The sequence below is a fragment of the Entelurus aequoreus genome, linkage group LG02 (assembly GCF_033978785.1).
Source record: "Entelurus aequoreus isolate RoL-2023_Sb linkage group LG02, RoL_Eaeq_v1.1, whole genome shotgun sequence".
NCBI lineage: Eukaryota > Metazoa > Chordata > Actinopteri > Syngnathiformes > Syngnathidae > Entelurus > Entelurus aequoreus.
The window spans coordinates 84,280,042-84,301,180 of NC_084732.1; the positions used below are offsets into that span (position 1 = coordinate 84,280,042).

General features: G+C 38.3%; 1 protein-coding gene across 2 annotated transcripts in view; it reads right to left on the minus strand.

Annotated features, from left to right (window-relative positions):
• Nucleotides 1-21,139, minus strand: part of ankrd11 (ankyrin repeat domain 11) — a 252,845-nt gene that overhangs the window by 19,855 nt on the left and 211,851 nt on the right. For both annotated transcript variants that reach the window (XM_062033611.1, XM_062033603.1), the window contains exons 5-7: nucleotides 7,648-7,821; nucleotides 5,707-5,907; nucleotides 5,471-5,613 (exon numbers count right to left, since the gene is read on the minus strand). In XM_062033611.1, the coding sequence (XP_061889595.1) occupies nucleotides 5,471-5,613; nucleotides 5,707-5,907; nucleotides 7,648-7,821 (518 nt within the window). The remainder of the gene's footprint in view (nucleotides 1-5,470; nucleotides 5,614-5,706; nucleotides 5,908-7,647; nucleotides 7,822-21,139) is intronic.

Genomic DNA, 21,139 nt, shown 5'->3' on the forward strand with positions numbered 1-21,139 from the left:
CGGAGAAATAATAACTAAGAAGAGAAATCGTCTAAAATTTAATACGTTGGAAAAACGTTTTTTTTTTAAAAATAAAAATTGTGTTAAAAAAAAATTACAAAAATATTCCCAGTCCACAAGCATCTTCATTCAAAACACATTCTCTTAGATTTCCATGTTATGATACATGTTCACATTATTTATTGGCTGTATCTAAAAAAGATAAAAATATATTTTTATTTAAATGAAGATATGAAATAATCCTAAATGAAATACAATGACTTGGGTTATATTATTGTATACACTAGGTCAGGGGTCACCAACCTTTTTGAAACCAAGAGCTACTTCTTGGGTACTGATTAATGCGAAGGGCTACCAGTTTGATACACACTTGAATAAATTGCCAGAAATAGCCAATTTGCTCAATTTACCTCTAACTCTATGTTATTATTAATAATAAATGATATTTACACTTAATTGAACGGTTTAAAAGAGGAGAAAACACAAAAAAAAATGACAATTAAATTTTGAAACATAGTTTATCTTCAATTTCGACTCTTTAAAATTAAAAATTCAACCGAAAAAAAGAAGAGAAAAACTAGCTGATTCGAATCATTTTGAAAAAATTTAAAAAAGAATTTATGGAACATCATTAGTAATTTTTCTTGATTAAGATTAATTTTAGAATTTTGATGACATGTTTTAAATAGGTTAAAATCCAATCTACATTTTGTTAGAATATATAACAAATTGGACCATGCTATATTTCTAACAAAGACAAATCATTATTTCTTCTAGATTTTCCAGAAATTTTTTTTTAAAAGAAATTCAAAAGACTTTGAAATAAGATTTAAATTTGATTCTACAGATTTTCTCGATTTGCCAGAATTTTTTTTTTTTAAATTTTAATCATAATAAGTTTGAAGAAATATTTCACAAATGTTCTTTGTCGAAAAAACAGAAGCTAAAATGAAAAATTTTATTAAAATGTATTTATTATTCTTTACAATAAAAAAAAATTTTTTTACTTGAACATTGATTTAAATTGTCAGGTAAGAAGAGGAAGGAATTTAACAGGTAAAAAGGTATATGTGTTTCAAAATCCTAAAATCATTTCTAAGGTTGTATTTTTTCTCTAAAATTGTCTTTCTGAAAGTTACAAGAAGCAAAGTAAAAAAAAAATAATGAATTTATTTAAACAAAAGAAGACCAAGTCTTTAAAATATTTTCTTGGATTTTCAAATTCTATTTGAGTTTTGTCTCTCTTAGAATTAAAAATGTCGGGCAAAGCGAGACCAGCTTGTTAGTAAATAAATAAAATTTAAAAAATAGAGGCAGCTCACTGGTAAGTGCTGCTATTTGAGCTATTTTTAGAACAGGCCAGCGGGCTACTCATATGGTCCTTACGGGCTACCTGGTGCCCGCGGGCACCGCGTTGGTGACCCATGCACTAGGTCATAAAATCAGTGTCAGTTGAGTCGGTCCATAGGTTGCCTGTAGGGATTTTTAATGTCCAGCAGATGTCAGTATTTAGTGACACAGTATCAACACAGTATCAATACAGTTTTGTAGTGATGGGTCCGGCAACACCGATGCATCGGCGCATGCGTCGAGCTCATAGAGCAAGACCCTGTGTCGGTGCGCGTACCGCTTTTAGAAAGTCACATGACCGATCATGAGCTGTTTCGGTCACGTGACCGATACGCGAACTGTGTCGCACTGACGCCTCCTCTGTGCCCTGTGAGCGGGTCTTTTCTACAGCCGGAGAAATAATAACTAAGAAGAGAAATCGTCTCAAATTTAATACGTTGGAAAAACTGTTTTTCTTTTTAAAATAAAAATGTGTTAAAAAAAAGGGGGGGGGGGAAAATTCCCTGTCCACAAGCATCCTCATTCACAACACATTCTCTTAGTTTTCCATGTTATGATACATGTTCACATTATTTATTGACTGTATCTAAAAAAGATAAACATATATTTGTATTTAAATGAAGATATGAAATAATCCTAAATTAAATACAATGACTTGGTTTATATTATTGTATATACTAGGTCATAAAATCAGTGTCAGTTGAGTCGGTCCATAGGTTGCCTGTAGGGATTTTTAATGTCCAGCAGATGTCAGTATTTAGTGACAGAGTATCGACTAGTGATGGGTCTGGCAACACCGATGCATCGGCGCATGCGTCGAGCTCATAGAGTGAAACCCTGTGTCGGTGCGCGTACCGCTTTTAGAAAGTCACGTGACCGATCATGAGCTGTTTTGGTCATGTGACCGATACACGAGCTGTGTCGCACTGACGCCTCCTCTGTGCCCTGTGAGCAACGTTCCCTCTAAGGTGCGCGCCTGCGCAATTGCGCACTGCTCAAGCGTCCTCTGCACACAGCAAATATATGCCGCGCACCAAATCAAACCCATCTGAATTCTAAACAAAATAAATACATTTATTCTGTGTAATTTTGCAATGCAACTCTGAGTGACAGTGACAACAAGCGGCCCTAACGGTGTTCGTCAACACCGTTCAATTGAACACCGTTCAATTATTGTAACGTCTATCGAGATGCTTCGAGGACAGGAATTATATCCATCACTTTATTGAGCAAAACTGTTTATATTCGGCCATAACCACACCAAAAACATGAGTAAAAAACTTCTATCTCGAAAAACGTCATTTTCTGCCGTACAAACCAGGCCAAAAACCAACTCGTCATCTGTCACCAACACGCATACCACTAAGCCACTGGTGCGTTTATGGCCACTCAAAAAGTCAGACAACTGAAACACCACACAAAGTTACACTATGACTCCTCAGTCATACGTGTGCTTATTTTACTATCATTTATTATTAATGTTAATTTATTGATATTAATCATGGAATGCTGTTACTAGAGAAAGTTACAGGAATGCACACTTCATCCTATGCTTACATTTCATTGTGCAACATGAGGATGTTTAAAGGGGAACTAAATGTGATCTCTGAAAGGGGTACAAATGATTTCCAAAGCAGGACTCCCCACCCAAAAACTGTTTTTTTTAAATAAAAATGTAAAAAAAATTTTTTTTAAAAATGTAAAAAAAAAAATTAAAAAAAATTCCCTGTCTACAAGCATCCTCATTCACAACACGTTCTCTTAGTTTTCCATGTTATGATACGTGTTCACATTATTTATTGACTATCTAAAAAAGATAAAAATATATTTTTATTTAAATGAAGATATGAAATAATCCTAAATGAAATACAATGACTTGGTTTATATTATTGTATATACTAGGTCATAAAATCAGTGTCAGTAGAGTCGGTCCATAGGTTGCCTGTAGGGATTTTTAATGTCCAGCAGATGTCAGTATTTAGTGACACAGTATCAACACAGTTTTGCAATGTGTCGAAACGCTTCATGACGCCTCATCAACCCATCACTAGCATGCGCCCAACAAACAAATTGTAACCTGTCACTCACCATGGCTCGGAACGGGTGGCTAAAAGAGTCAAGGTGGGGCTGAGGGCTTTATATAGGTGAGCACACCTGCCTTGACTAATTAGGCCTAATTTGGGCCGAACCATGGTTCTCAGGAGCCGGGTGTTGCGGAGGTACACTGGACATTTGAAAGTTGTGTTGTCTAAGGCTGAATACACTGTGTACAAAAAATGACTGCTCTACAAATGCAAAAGTACTATGTGAATACTTTTTAGACATGTGATGGTTATTTATGGTGTCATTTACAAAATAACTGTTTTCTTAATTCCCTCTGTCAAATTGGTCCCAGCTAGTGGGAAGGGCTATTGGCTATTTAAATTGGAAAATGCCATTTTTCTGACAGTCTGCCATCTGTCACTGCCAGAGGAGGTTCTCTGTCCTGAGCAGGAGTTTCGGTCTCCATGCATCAAACATCTACTGAGGTGATTTTTTTGATGATGAGATTATGTTTTGTTGATTGCTAATTGATTTTGCTAAATCTGTTTTGATTATTGACCTTTGATTGTGCATGCATGTATTTTGTTATAATGGATGATTTACATTTTGATTATTAGATTATTTTTAATATGCTTATTTTGATGAATTATATAGGCCTATTTAACACATGCGACTTTGAAATGTATTTAGAATATAAATGTACTATATACTGTATATATATATATAATATACAATACTAATATTTCCTATATTACTGTTACAGATTGTGGGTGCTTTGTTTCTTCCTGTTGTTGTTCACCTTTTGGGATTTAAATAAATGTTTGTAAACTGTACAACTGCGTGCCTTGCCATCCTTGGTTTGAAAGTCTGGTTTGCAAAGGTTACATTACCTTCACCCGAGGTGGGGTGTGGCAGTGGTGGGATGGAAAGCCGCAGAGGGCGGGCCAGAACTGGATTGAGGCTCCGGTCTCTCAGGAGAGGCGGAGTGTGACAGGATATCACCACATGGGCTCAGGGACACTTCAGAAAACCACTGTCAATAACTACAGTTGGTCGCTACATCTGTACGTGCAAGTTAAAACTCTACAATGCAAAGCGAAAGCCATTTATCAACACCCAGAAACGCCGCTGGCATCGCTGGGCCCGAGCTCATCTAAGATGGACTCATGTAAAGTGTTCTGTGGTCTGATGTGTCCACATTTCAAATGGTTTTTGGAAACTGTGGACGTCGTGTCCTCCGGAAGAAAGAGGAAAAGAACAATCCGATTGTTATAAGTTCAAAAGTCAGCATCTGTGATGGTATGGGGGTGTACTAGTGCCCAAGGCATGGATAACTTACACATCTGTGAAGGCACCATTAATGCTGAAAGGTACATACATATTTTGGAACAACATATGTTGCCATGGACGCCAGGGTACTAGACTGGCCTGCCTGTAGTCCATACCTGTCTCCCATTGAAAATGTGTGGCGCAATATTGAATTGAAGAGTTTTTATTGCCATTGTTTGAGAACGGGTTCACAAACTATGAATTTTACTTGGCGCAATCGTGCAACATGAGCTATCAGATCTTGTTATTGTTCATGTGTCTGATGGCCGAGGGGAGGTGACCGGTAATAAGTCCGTAGGGGTGATGGATCTGATGTTCAGTAGCTCTTCGCGGGTGTAAGAGCACGCGGACACACTATTTACGCACAAAAACAGAGCACAGAGGCGGCTGTCATCGGCGCCATCACAAACTACACTATGAAGCCTAAAATACCACAACGGAGACCCCGGACTGTTGAACAACTTAAGCTGTACATCAAGCAAGAATGGGAAAGAATTCCACCTGAAAAGCTTCTAAAATTGGTCTCCTCAGTTCCCAAACGTTTACTGTGTTGTTAAAAGGAAAGGCCGTGTAACACAGTGGTAAAAATGCCCCTGTGCTGCTGCCATTAAATCATGAATTAATAATTTGCCAAAAAAAAAATGTCTCAGTTCGAACATTACACATCTTGTCTATTCAATTGAATATAAGTTAAAAATGATTTTCAGATCATTGTAATCCTATCTATCGAGTAATATTAGAAAAAGACCTTGAAGTGTCCATTGTTGGATGCATCGTGGAGAGGGGTGTCATCATCCAGACCCTTGGTGTTGACCTCTGCTCCGGCTGCCAGCAGCTGCTTGGCCACATCATAGTATCCCCTGTTGCACGCCTCATGCAATGCAGTCCAGCCTGAGTGTCACGCAGAAGAAAAAGGCGTTTGAGTGAGGGATGAGGCGAATATGAAAAGCGTATTGGCGACTGAGATTACAGACAGTCTCTCACCTGCAAAGTCTTTTACATTCACATCAGCTCCCTCACTGATGAGCTCCTTGATGCGGCGTACCTCTCCCCGTATTGCGGACCTGTGCAATCTTGTTTCTCCTCTCTCGTTTCGTTTATTCACTTTGTCTTTGGTTTTAGATGCAGAGTTTGGCGTTCCCTTCTGACCCAAACTGGACTGTGACTGGTGCTTTGGTGTTGTGTCTGTTGACGGGATGGGGACATGTCAATATTACTTTGCTGACTCGAAACAGATGCAAGTTTTTTTTTTTAAAGAAATGTTGAGTCATGATGTTATTGTGCTATTGTTATTGTTTGAACTGCTTATGGCCAGAGGGGGGCGCCCTCACTCCAGGAATGAGCAGTAGCAAAGCTCCACACTACAGCGCCTTACAACATTTACAAGATTGGACTAAAGCGATCATGTTGACATTATTGAGCATAGCAATTTCTCTCACTCAATCTATACCTACAGGCATGCATCCAAATAATTTCATTTAGAAAATGCAACGTTTTGTCATTTTTATCCTCCCCCCAAACGTTTTCCACTGAGGGCAGCTCACTGAAAAATCAAAGGATGCGGGGGACCGTTTTGTTACTGTTACATTTTAAAACCAACACAATATATGGATTTTTTTCAACCCTCCAGGCGCCCCTCAAGTTTGGTGAATATTAAAGGTCTTGGGGACCCGAAATGGTTTCAGTCATAAACGTTTTAGAAGTCAATATTCTGTTTTTACTTTCAACACTTAAATCTCTAGACCTACCTCAGAGCTATCTGTCAATATCAAGTTTTTTGTCTTTATCAATATTTTATACACTGTCCCAGAAAACACTGCTTTAATGGCAAAAAACCACACAAAATATGAAATATTTTTTCACAAAAAAGTGGAATATTTGAGGTGAAGTAATTGGACGCTTAAATAGATCAATAATGTATAATATTGATTTTGTTTCATTATAATTTTTTCAGCAATGACATTAAAAAATACAAAATCAAATCACACTAAAAGGTCTTGAGGAGCAATATATATATATATATATATATATATATATATATATATATATATTATACTTTGAATGCTTGAAATTAGAGTAACTCTCAGATTATACGTTATTTTTATGTCCTTTTTTTGTCTAATAAAACCTTTGTTTTTATATGACACACAAAATATGCAATATTTTTCCTAACTTATTTCAAAGTGAACTATATATTTTATCTCGTCAATAATACCAACTTTAATTTTGATGTATTTTTTTTTTCAAAAGAGTGCTATCGTCGCAACGTTTCTACTTTTTCTCTTTACATAGCTCGGTTGGTAGAGTGGCCGTGCCAGCAACTTGAGGGTTCCAGGTTCGATTCCCGCTTTCGCCATCCTAGTCACTGCCGTTGTGTCCTTGGGCAAGACACTTTACCCACCTGCTCCCAGTGCCACCCACACTGGTTTAAATGTAACTTAGATATTGGATTTCACTATGTAAAGCGCTTTGAGTCACTAGAGAAAAGCACTATATAAATATAATTCACTACATTACACCTGTTACGTTTGTTTCTTATGTTCTTGTTGTAATTGTCATTTTAGAATGGGCCACGGGGCCTTAAACAATTAGCTGCGGGATGCAAATAGCCCCTGGGCCACACTTTGGACACCTTGCACAGATAATTAACCTAATTTTCTTTACAGAAGTTAAAAAACGTATTTCAATTGCAAAGATGAACAAATGTGAGTGGGACTCAGACTGTTTATTTTTTTGTCGCGCTCCCCTCAAAGCTGCTATTGGGCTCATTAGCATTAAGGAGGAATACATCCAAAAAAGCATTATGTCCAACCAAAATAAAAAAAGCTCCCACTGACCAAGAATGCTACTGAAGCACACTAACTTTCTAGCCTCTCTCTTTCCTCTTCTGCAACAGAGGACGTGGTCGCCATGATAAGCACGCACCTGGACTGTTGACGGACTCCTCAGCAGTCATTTGCATGAGCAAGGCCACCTGCTGCCGCTCAGAGAGGGGGTACCCGGCCCGGATCCCTGGCATCCCCATTCCAAACGGCAAGCCTGCCTTCCGGGTGTTTGTGGGCTCCTTTTTAATGCGCTTCCGTTCTGGACCTGGTTTCTCTGTGGTAAAAGTAAAAAGAGATTCATTAAATTTTAGCGGTTAATGAGGACCCACATGGACAAAAAGTAAAGGACAATGTTGATATTATAATGCAACGCTATTCAACTGGCGGCCGAGGGGCCAAATCCGTCCCGAGAACGACAACGAGTTAAAAACTTGGCAGACAAACATTGTTGTAGCAAATTCCTAAAAACACCAGAGTACTCCAGTTGTATCGAGGAACTTGGCACACATTAAACACATTGGCACATCTTTTGTGACTTGTCCATGGTGTATCCTGAGTGCAGCTGATATAGGCTCCTGCTCCCCCGCCACCCTTAAAGGGACAAGCAGTAAAAAAAAAAAATGTATGGATGCATTAACATTTTAACTTAGCCAGCAAACATAGAACACTGCGGTCCAAACTTATGATTTTCTTAACTGAAGCATTCCTCAAAGCACATCTGTAAGACTTCTCCTTTTTGTCAAGTTACTGTATCTTCCGGACTGTAGAGCGCACCGGTATATAAGCCTCACCCACTAAATTTTAGGGAAAAAAAAGTTTCACATATACAGTATATTAGCTGCACCAGACTATAAGCTGTAGATATATACATTGCAAAATGAGTTATTTACACAGAATTTACACTTTATTTACATACCTTAATTGATTCCAAACAGTGTCTGTAACATGGCAGTTAAACGGCTGATCAAACAAAACAGAAGTCATCGTCATGCACCCACTAGCTGCGGAAGCTCGCTCTCCAATCAGCTAAACAGACTCAATAACTCGACGGTGATGTTTTGGTTAATTTATTGAGGATCTTGTGAAACGGAAACAATACAAAAATAATGTCGTTGTAAAGTAATAATACTTACAGACACTCGTACACGTGTTCGCACTGTAGCTAACGACGCTAGCTTCATTGCATTACGATAGCTTGTACAAATATGCATGAAAACACTCCTACAGACATCACACATGGGACGGTTTAGTAAGTATAAACAGTTTTAAATCTTTGTAAATCTTGCTTGGAGTTATGAATGAAAAATCCATATGAGTAAAAGGCTATGGACGGCTAGAAGACAAAAGGGCACTCTACTTCCTGTTGAAAAAAGCACCTGCAGTGAGCGAACTCATCCAAAAGATGGCGGAATAGCACAAACAATAAAACACCTTAAAATACAGACTGATACCGGTAAATATCGATATTGGTATAGATAAAATCCTAACAATATACACCAAGGTTCTGTTTTAGGTCCTTTCTTTTTCACCTATTTGGGCTATTCAACAGGTGGCCCACGAGTTCAGCTTAAAAAATTCAAGACTCACATTTTCTTAAAAACAACAGAGTGCTCCTGTAACTGACAAAATTAGTAGACCAAAATCAAATGTCTACTGTAGGGAACAGTGGTTCTCTGATAATACAGAAAAGGACTAATGGTGTGGGAAGAAGTCTGGCCCTCCGGTCTTTAGCTTTCTGGAAATGTGGCCCCTAAAACAGTCAGGTTGAATACATGCCTGGTACAAGGCTAACTAACATAGCACTAAAATAATAAAACAAACATAAGTAACATTGCCACTACATTGTGTTTTGACATTTTTGCAGCTGATTCTTAAAAACAAAAGAGTGCTTCTGTAACTGACAAAATGAATAGACCAAAATCAAATGTTTACTCTAGGGAACGATGGTTCTTTGAGTATACAAAAAAGGGAGAAGTCTGGCCCTCTGGTCTTTAGCTTTCTGGAAATGTGGCCCCCAAAACAATCAGGTTAATACATGCCTGGAACAAGGCTCACTAACATAGCACTAAAATAATTAAAAAAAACAACAGTAACATTGCCACTACATTGTGTTTTGACATTTTTGCAGCTGATTTTTAAAAACAACAGAGTGCTTCTGTAACTGACAAAATGAATAGACCAAGATCAAATGTTTACTGTAGGAAACGATGGGTCTTTGAATATACAACAAAGGGAGAAGTCTGGCCCTATGGTCTTTAGCTTTCTGGAAATATGGCCCCCAAAACAATCAGGTCGAATACATGCCTGGTACAAGGCTCACAAACATAGCACTAAAATAATTTAAAAAACAACAGTAACATTGCCACTACATTGTGTTTTGACATTTTTGCAGCTGATTCTTAAAAACAACAGAGTGCTCCTGTAACTGACAAAATGAATAGACCAAGATCAAATGTTTACTGTAGGGAACGATGGGTCTTTGAATATAAAACAAAGGGAGAAGTCTGGCCCTCTGGTCTTTAGCTTTCTGGAAATATGGCCCCCAAAACATTCAGGTTGAATACATGCCTGGTACAAGGCTCACAAACATAGCACTAAAATAATTTAAAAAACAACAGTAACATTGCCACTACATTGTGTTTTGACATTTTTGCAGCTGATTCTTAAAAACAACAGAGTGCTCCTGTAACTGACAAAATGAATAGACCAAGATCAAATGTTTACTGTAGGGAATGAAGGTTCTTTGAATATACAAAAAAGAGAGAAGTCTTGAGCTTTCTGGAAATGTGGCCCCCAAAACAATCAGGTTGAATACATGTCTTGTACAAGGCTCACAAACATAGCACTAAAATAAATTTAAAAAACAACAGTAACATTGCCACTACATTGTGTCTTGACATTTTTGCAGCTGATTCTTAAAAACAACAGTGAGCTCCTGTAACTCGGACAAAATGAATAGACCAAGATCAAATGATAACTGTAGGGAACGATGGTTCTCTGAATATACAACAAAGGGAGAAGTCTGGCCCTCCGGTCTTTAGCTTTCTGGAAATGTGGCCCCCAAAACAATCCGGTTGAATACATGCCTGGCACAAGGCTCACAAACATAACACTAATATAATAAAAAAACAACAGCAACATTGTCCTTTGTTACTACTGTGTATACTACTTTAAAAGTTCTCTGTAAACACACAGTACTAGAAGTAGTTCCCATCAGGCCCCAGGAAAGGAAAGCCTCTTCAGGCCACGTGTTTATGTTTTCAGTCCAATCAGTACGAGTCAGGAAGAGGGGTGTGACTTGGCATCGCCACGGTTATTACGAAATACTTGGTATGTATTCAATTCGACACTGCCTTGCCAAGGTCACCGCATGCCTGCCTGCTTGCCAGTCTGACTGGAGACTCTGTGCTGTGGGACAAAAGCAGCTGCTCTACGAAGGCACACCCAGCAATTATTTTCAGCAGCCACATACCATCTGATGACCCTTGGAGAGGGTACGGCTACACATGATGACTGTAACATCTGATCTTTGAGCACGCACGGCCCAACAAAAACACAGGAGAAGAGAAATATGACCCAACCACGAACAAAAACAGAAATCCAACGTGCAACTGCAAAAACACCAGCGGACGTGTCAGAGCCTGATTTTCCTGCGACTTTTCTCGTTACAACACTGGTAATATCACCCCAGGCCATGAACAATCAAGAGATTAAGCTACAGTGAGCCATCACGCTTCAAAAAATGTTTGATGTTTTTTTTTGCTCCAGTCTTAGGGAAAAGTCGATTCATTTTTCCAAATACCTGCAAACAATTTCCGCTCACGTGCCTCCACCCCTTTTTCCTTTAATAGACCCTCATTTGGTCTTTGCCATTCAGACACATTCCTTCTGACAAGACTTGAACAGGCGGAACCACAGAAGTAGTCAAAACATGTTTTGGGAGCAGCAGAACAGGGAAAGTGCTATGCTAGCGTTTTCAAGGGTATGTTTACAAGACTGAAATGACTTGAACGCACAGGATAGCACATATCTGACATTGTGGGGCACCTGGTGGAAAGAAGCGCAGCTACCGGACTGCTGATTTTAATCTGTATTGCACAAATAGGGATGTAACAATAAATGGTAAAAATGATAACCGCGGAAAAACTCAAGGTTAGTATTACTGTTTTAAATGAAAACGATCGAAAAAATGTAGTCGACAACTGCACTTTGATTAACTCATGGACTGGCTTGCTTAAATGCTAACATGAAAACAAGAGACATTAATGTATTTCCCATTCAGACATTGCTGTCTGAACAACTAAAATATTCAATTGTATACATCGAACCTATAAGCGGTGCTCTCTTAGTACAGAGTGACCAGACCGTTCTACACTCAGAGGAATACGAAACATAGGTTGTTGTTTTTTTACGGTGCATTCAAAAACCACTGAACAGTAGGGGTGTAACGGTACGTGTTTTTGTATTGAACCGTTTCGGTACGGGGGTTCCGGTTCGGTTCGGAGGTGTACCGAACGAGTTTCCACACGGACATATTAAGTAGCGTAACGGACGTTGCATGCAACGGGCTACAATAGACTGACCATACGTCCTCTTTTGCGGAGCTGTCAGGGCAGAGTTTCTTAAATACCTCAAATGTCCGGCATTTTGAGTTACGGTTACGGTATTTTCAATGTACGTTCAGGGTTAAGAAGGGGTTAAAAACAAAACAAATTGTGCGTGCAGCAGCATTCGTGAGGGAGGGGCAGAGGCAGAGAGAGCGAGAGAGTTATGATAAACGCGCATGCGTCGCCAGGCTCTGCTTTTTATCCATAGATTTATCAGATTAATTTTTTTATTATCTATAGCAAGGGTGTCAAAAGTGTGCCCCGGAGGCCATTTGCGGCCCACAGCTAATGTTTTAAAGGCCCACGGCACATTCTAAAAATTCTATTAAAATAAACAAAAACATTACAAAAGTGAAATAAAAAAGCTTAAAGATTAAATGTAATTTAGAAAAAGTTGCAATGTTGACTAATAAAACAAAGCTGTTTTTTTTCCTATCAAACTGTCATTGCTCAAAACATAATATTGAATCAAAATCAATGTTATTGTGAATTATTGACCTATCCAAGGTTCCGATTACATCACATCAAATATTCCACTAAGAAAAATATTTTTGGTGGAAGATTTTGCAAATTTGGTAAATAAATAACTCAAAAATTTATATTTTGTTGTTTTCTTATTGCACCGAAAATGAACCGAACCGTGGTCTCTAAACCGAGGTACGAACCGAACCAAAATTTTGGTGTACCGTTACACCCCTACTGAACAGAGTCGGATGCCCGCCAGAAGTAATAAATAATTAATTTTATTTGTTAGGCACTTTTCATTAAAACGAGGGTTGTCAAAAATAACGACTTAACTTAAGTGATTAATATTAATAAAAAAATATTGCGTTAATCATGTATATACGCACAATTATGCAAGTTATTTTGAGCGCACATGCTCCTTTACCCTAACCACAGATGGTTACCTGAAAGGTGGCATGTGTTGGTATACAGTCAGTGATCAGGTCAATGCACACTTCAGTGCAAAGATGAGTGAGGATACACATTTCCCTCCAAAATAAACCCAGACTGGTCTTCAAATGCAATTCATGGCAAGTTTTCAACAAATAAATGAGTAAAACATTTTTTTAAATATTTCTGGGCGATAGTCAAACGATAAAATTGCATTTTGGTCCAAATATTGGGGTCTTTTGGAAGTCAATTTAAATTATGCTAGCAAGTGTGATTAATCATGATTAATCTGAATTTAAAAAAATAACCGTTTGACAGCAGTAATATAAATACATTCTAAATTGCTACAGTACAAACCAGTATTCAAAACAATACGAGTTGAGCCATTAAAACAGATAAAATACTAAGATTAAAACACTATCAGTACAGCTAAGAAACATGCAAAATAGGCCCCGTTTGCACTGCACACCAAAACTGATTTTCTTGCCCTCAAAAGACAGTTTAGATTTTGAACGCTCCAAAGTGCTTCAAATCTGATCTTTTCGCATCAGATTCAGTCCGAATCCGATTGGTTACGGATCTTTTCAAATGTGACTTCAGTCGAAACGGAAATGCGAGCTGAATAAGACCCCTATGTAACTTTTTCGTCAGCTTTTACATCATTCGTGTGCACGGGGAAAGACGCAGCCCGCCAGTGGAAGTGGATACTTCATCACAACATCCAATTTCAGTGCGCAAAGTCTTTGTTCAACGATCAAATTTTCAGTGCATCACTCGTGCACTGAAAATTGTGTACAATTTTTACAACGTGCACAAATAATAGGCTATATGTAATATATTAATAATTATTTAGATTTCAAAGAAATAGCGATTGATTAAAGACTGGAAATGATGCTGTGACGTATTTTCTTACATGTTACGTAAGTCGTTTACGTAAGCGAGTTGAAAAATACAGCTAACGAAGATCCACGCTGATGTACGTGTCTCCTCTACTTAACAGCCATAAATGATTAAAACCCTCCCAAATATATTACACCCTATATATCCATTTATACATTCTATTACTTTATTTTATTGTCACGTAAAAAAACTAAATTTTTTAAGGTTTGGCGACTGCTATTTTATTGTGTAGTCGTAGTAGCGGCTTCCTTGTTCATTTACGGAATCCGGTCAACTTTCTTGGTTTTGACTTTACCGACCTGCACATGCAAGTGACGTCGATGCCACATTGGGGCCTTAGCGCGTTTACACTGGAGTCTGATAAAGATCACATTTCACTTGCAGTGTAAACAATCAACTGGAAAAATCGGATTAAAAAAAAAAAAGTCCTATTTGAGTGGCTTATCTAACAGTGGTCTATTTAGTTTAGCAGTATAAAAAAATATATCTAAAGATTTCAGTGTGTGCATTAGGGTTGTCCCGATACAAATATTTTGGTACCGGTAACAAAATGTATTTCGATACTTTTCTAAATAAAGGGGACCACAAAATATGGCATTATTGGGTTTATTTTAACAAAAAATCTTACGGTATATTAAAAATATGTTTCTTATTGCAATTGTGTCCCTAAATAAAATAGCGAACATACAAGACAACTTGTCTTTTAGTAGTAAGCAAGCAAACAAAAGCTCCTAATTTAGCTGCTGACGTATGCAGAAACATATTAACAATCATAGTAGTATCGACTAGATACGCTCCTGTACTTGGTATCATTACAGTGGATGTTAGGTGTAGATCCACCCATGGTGTTTGTTTACATTTACACTACCGTTCAAAAGTTTGGGATCACCCAAACAATTTTGTGGAATAGCCTTCATTTCTAAGAACAAGAATAGACTGTCGAGTTTCAGATGAAAGTTCTCTTTTTCTGGCCATTTTGAGCGTTTAATTGACCCCACAAATGTGATGCTCCAGAAACTCAATCTGCTCAAAGGAAGGTCAGTTTTGTAGCTTCTGTAACGAGCTAAATTGTTTTCAGATGTGTGAACATGATTGCACAAGGGTTTTCTAATCATCAATTAGCCTTCTGAGCCAATGAGCAAACACATTGTACCATTAGAACACTGGAGTGACAGTTGCTGGAAATGGGCCTCTATACACCTATGTAGATATTGAACCAAAAACCAGACATTTGCAGCTAGAATAGTCATTTACCACACTAGCAATGTATAGAGTGTATTTCTTTAAAGTTAATACTAGTTTAAAGTTATCTTCATTGAAAAGTACAGTGCTTTTCCTTCAAAAATAAGGACATTTCAATGTGACCCCAAACTTTTGAACGGTAGTGTAGGTGAGCTACGGTGTGTAGTGAAACATGTTTAGATAGTCCTCGTCCTGCAGGGATGATACTTGTAAGAAACTTACTTTATTTGTCGCCATGGAGGCGAGGATTAGTGATTTAGAAATAGCTACAACACTGCAGACTGTGGCTGGATGTTAGCCGCTAACTAGCTAGCCATGTCTTAAAGCACCTCTTCCTGAGGGCGTTTCGGTGTTATAGCTTCACCTTTATCGTTAGTTTTTAAGCCAAAATGCGTCCATTCTCCCCTTTTCTGTCTACACAATTTTTAGAGGCGGTATAGTACAGAATACGATTCATCAGTATCGCGGTACTATACTAGTACCGGTATACCGTACAACCCTAGTGTGTACTTTCTAAGCACATTCAACAATATGGCAATGATAGTTATAACTGTGATATGAAATTGTTATATCTTTAAATGATAGTTATTGTGTAGAAATATGGGGAAATAACTACAAAAGTACACTTTATTCATCAACGGTGTTACAAAAAAGATCAGTTAAAATAATACATAATGTTGGATATAGAGCCCTTTACTTATTGAATCAAAGATACTGAAATTCCACGACATAGTGAATTTGCAAACAGCTAAAATTATACACAAAGCAAACTATAACCTGCTACCCAAGAATAAACAACAATTCTTCTCAAAAAAAGAGGAGAAATACAATCTTAGAGAAAAATGTAATTTAAAACATGTGTATGCATGCATATACAACACTTAAGACCTTCAGTATATCTGTATGTGGAATTAAATTATGGAATGGATTAAGCAAAGCAATCAAACAATGTACTAATAGGATCCACTTTAAGAAACTCTTCAAACTTAGTGTTTACAAAGTACAAAGAAGAAGAACCATGATAAACATTCTGAATTGATCTCATCCATCCATTCATTCATTCTCAAAATAATCTTACTCATCTCATCAAATGAAATATAACTTACTTCACCAATTATTATTTATTTATTTATTGTGATTACTTATGCAATATATTGTGAATAAATTGAGAACAGGAAGTGAACAAAAGTTTTAGTAACTGTTATGTAAAAGAAAAGGGGTAGGATTAAATAAGCTCTGCTTCTTCCTACTCGTTTTCGAACATGTTGAAAAGAGAAACGGGAAATTGTGATGTATCATGTTGTATGCTTGCATGTTCCAAATAAACTCAAACTAAACCCAACTCAAAAAGAAATCCCCACGAACAGATAAATACAAAGCCAGGCGGATTGAATATAATAACAGGGTCAAGAATCCGGATGTTGTTTCGAGGACTCGAGCTAGAAAGTGTTGATTAAATAGGAAAAACTGCATGCTGAAGTTATTTAATTCTGCTTTCATAAAGTCGAACGAGCAATAAGAGCCAGTTTTGCTGACACTATAAAAAAGTCACCTTTCTATGTCAAAGTTGTCCAAACACTAAATGCTCATTTCCTGAAAATAAATACAATGTTGCTTCTGGCCAATGTAAACAATAAACACACAGCCTGATTTCCATGTCCACAAACACATTCAATACAATGTTGGAAAGTACATTTTCTAGTAGAGTATATCTCTGCAAACATAATATTTCACAGTGAAAGGACCCAACTTGACACCATTATCTTTAAACGGCTGAAACCGGACTAACAAGAAGGGAAGGCAACGTCGAGTCATGTGACGTTGTGGGCCATGAATAGACGGTCTACCTAAGATAGGGGAGGGAGACGTCTACCGTTGGTCATAACACAGCTTTTTATACGGCAGACAATAACGCAGCTTTAGCCAGGACCAAAAACTGGATTAGCAAGAAAATGTGAGACAAGAAGAACAACCCTAACCAGCTTGACCAGATATGTTTGACAGTGGCCCTTCACAGCTAAGACCGTGTTTAGCTTGAGAAAGACACATACATTGCAAAAACAGGAAGTCAAGGCAGAGGAGAAAGGAAATGGCAAACAGGATGTTTTTTCAACGCTTCGCAGCGAATGAGAGACTGATGCTGTGTATAAAAACACAGTGTGAAGCCGCTGGGTGTGAAAGGCTCTATTACTGCGGTCAATACTACAGTATAGTAGTTCTTCAAGACAAAAAACAAAAGACACAGGTGAGCTATGTGTTGGCTGCAGATCTTTGAGAACTGTCCCCTGTAAAAGAACAACAACAACACTCATGTCTCGGCTCGTACCTTCTTTAATATGAACAAAAGTCATGTTGCGCTTACACAAAAATAGAATGAAGCACTAAATTACCGTAATTTCCGGACTATAAGCCGCTACTCTTTCCCCTCGTTCTGGTCCCTGCGGCTTATACAAGGGTGCGGCTTATTTACGGCCTGTTCTTCTCCGACACCGACGAAGAGGATTTCGGTGGTTTTAGTACGCAGGAGGAAGACGATGACACAATGATTAAAGACTGACTTTTCATATACCGGTAGGCTGGTTATTTTGATAACGTACAGGCGAACACTTTGTATTACTTTGCACCGTTGTATTATTTGTACTCTGCACGAATGCTGTTCGCCATGTCAAAGATGTGAAAGTTTGATTGAATGATTTATTGTTAATAAATGGGACGCTTTGCGTTCCTAAACTTTCATCTCTGTCCCGACAATCCCCTCCGTGGTAGCAGGAACGCCTATATACTACGCTAATTACACATCAAAACCCTGCGGCTTATAGTCAGGTGCGGCTTATATATGGAGCAATCTGTATTTTCCCCTAAATTTAGCTGGTGCGGCTTATAGTCAGGTGCGGCTTATAGTCCGGAAATTACGGTAGTCAGATTTCTCAAATAGTTTGTATTTTTACATCTACTGTACATGTGAAGTCCCAGTGTCCATGCACTCTCTGTAATGAGACTATTGGTCGTACGCCATGTGCCTCCTGTACACTGAGGGCTGCTTATTTCCTTTTAGTGCAGATAAATATTGCTTTTCCGGTTGACCTATGACGTAACACTAGCCTCTGCGGCTCCTTACAAGTTGCCAGCCTGGCTCTGTGGTAAGTGATGTCAGCTGTAATACTGACACAGATTACAAACATCACGTCTCTAATGGCTATGCTGGTGTTGAATAGCAGACAGCATCAAGAAATGATGTTAGATTGCGCTACGAACATGACGCTACTACCAAGAATGTATCGGAGCGACTGCAGCTCGGACGCACAGAAGAGTTTATTCGAAGGAATATTCAAATAAAGAATCATGGAAACAAAACTTTCGTATGTCTCAGAGTTCATTCATAAGGCTCCGTGGATTGATGGAAGGAGTTTTAAATCCTAAGGAAAAGACCATGGTACTGTTCCAGATGAAGGTTACTATTGTTCTGGACTATATTGCCAGTTGTGTGTAATACAGAGTTATTGTTCATCAGTTTGGAGCGCACAAATGCAGCGTGAAGAAATTTGTGTACCCTTTATTATTTACCTTGCTTCATTCTCTTCCATCTCATTCATATCTCGTTTGGAAATCCGAATTAAAGGCCTACTGAAACCCACTACTACCGACCACGCAGTCTGATAGTTTACATATCAATGATGAAATCTTAACACTGCAACACATGCCAATACGGCCGGGTTAACTTATAAAGTGCAATTTTAAATTTCCCGGGGAACTTCCGGTTGAAAACGTCTGGATATGATGACGTTTGCGTGTGACGTCAATGGTTGAAATGGAAGTATTCGAACACCATTGTATCCAATACAAACAGCTCTGTTTTCATCGCAAAATTCCACAGTATTCTTGACATCTGTGTTGGTGAATCTTTTGCAATTTGTTTAATGAACAATGAAGACAGCAAAGAAGAAAGCTGTAGGTGGGATTGGTGTATTAGCGGCTGGCTGCTGCAACACAACCAGGAGGCCTTTGCGGTGAATAGCAGACGCGCTATCCGACGCTGGCCGCCGACCACATCGATGATCGGGTGAAGTCCTTCGTCGAGCCGTCGATTGCTGGAACGCAGGTGAGCACGGGTGTTGATGAGCAGATGAGGGCTGGCGTAGGTGGGGAGCTAATGTTTTTAGCATAGCTCTGTGAGGTCCCGTAGCTAAGTTAGCTTCAATGGCGTCGTTAGCAACAGCATTGTTAAGCTTCGCCAGGCTGGAAAGCATTAACCGTGTAGTTACAGTTCCAGAGTTTAATAGTATTGTTGATTTTCTGTTTATCCTTCCAGTCAGGGGCTTATTTATTTTGTTTCTATATGCAGTTAAGCACGATGCTATCACGTTAGCTCCGTAGCTAAAGTGCTTCGCCGATGTATTGTCGTGGAGATAAAAGTCACTGTGAATGTCCATTTCGCGTTCTCGGATCTCATTTTCAAGAGGATATAGTATCCGAGGTGGTTTAAAATACAAATCCGTGATCCACAATACAAAAAGGAGAAAGTGTGGAATCCAATGAGCCCTTGTACCTTAGTTACGGTCAGAGCGAAAAAAGATACGTCCTGCACTGCACTCTAGTCCTTCACTCTCATGTTCCTCATCCACGATTATTTCATCCTGGCTCAAATTAATGGGGTAATCGTCGCTTTCTCGGTCCGAATCGCTCTCGCTGCTGGTGTAAACAATGGGGAAATGTGAGGAGCCTTTCAACCTGTGACGTCACGCTACTTCCGGTACAGGCAAGGCTTTTTTTATCAGCGACCAAAAGTTGCGAACTTTATCGTCGATGTTCTCTACTAAATCCTTTCAGCAAAAATATGGCAATATCGCGAAATGATCAAGTATGACACATAGAATGGATCTGCTATCCCCGTTTAAATAAAAACAATTCATTTCAGTAGGCCTTTAAGTCGGCATTCTACATTTCCTTAGCTAGCTTCTTAAATAAATCTCTCTTTCTTTTTCTCTACCATTGATGCACTTGAAAATTGTCTGTTCTTTTAATTTGTGAAGCAGTCTACTATACATTACAATTGTTGCCTACGTTTTTCTTGAATGGTATCTGTTTCCGATACGAAGGTTCTCCACCGGAGCACACACCCAATCGAGAGATCTGGTTTCGAATCGCATAATCCAGGTGTGTTAGTCCGATTTTTCAAAAACAGAACACAATCGGATTAAGACGTTTCCATGGGCTGTAGAATGCTTGTTTAGAGCCGAACTATTTGAGAAATCCGACTAATTTAGTGCATGAACACGTACTGACTTTTAGACTTCATGAATTGGCGCTCAGCATTTTTTCAGAAGTTTGTATTTTGTAGTATTCAACTGTAGTAGATCAACTGTCTCCGTTTGTTTATTGTGTAGACAAAACAACAACAGCAATGTTGGACAATATAGCAACTATTTACTGCTCACAATCAACAAGAAAACAAGCAGTCAGCGCTATGAAAACATGCCAAAAAGAAACCCGACCACGCTGTGTAAAACCCAACTTAATGGTACAGTTTACATTTCTATACAGTACATGTGCATTAGAGATCGATAAATATGTTTTTTAGAGGCTGATGCCGATTATTAGTAGTCAAGGTGGCCGATTATTAGTAGTCAAGGTGGTCGATAAACGATATTTGGAGCTGATATTCATTTGCAGTAAAAGTTATTCAAACAAATAATATACATCAGTAAACAGCTGGACAAAGCTTCCAAGTTTGTTTTTTTTTACATTATTTTTGGAAAAAAAGGTCAAACCAGTAGGGACATAATGTTTTTTGCGGTGCTAATGTTGTGGTTAATTTATCTCCAAAAATGTCAGGGTATTTCACAAAGAGCTTTATTACATGTGTCCAAAAGGAGCAACAACATTTTCATTTTTAAAATATAGAAAATGTCCTGGGAGAATAGGTAAAAATATGGGAGATCTTGTAATGTA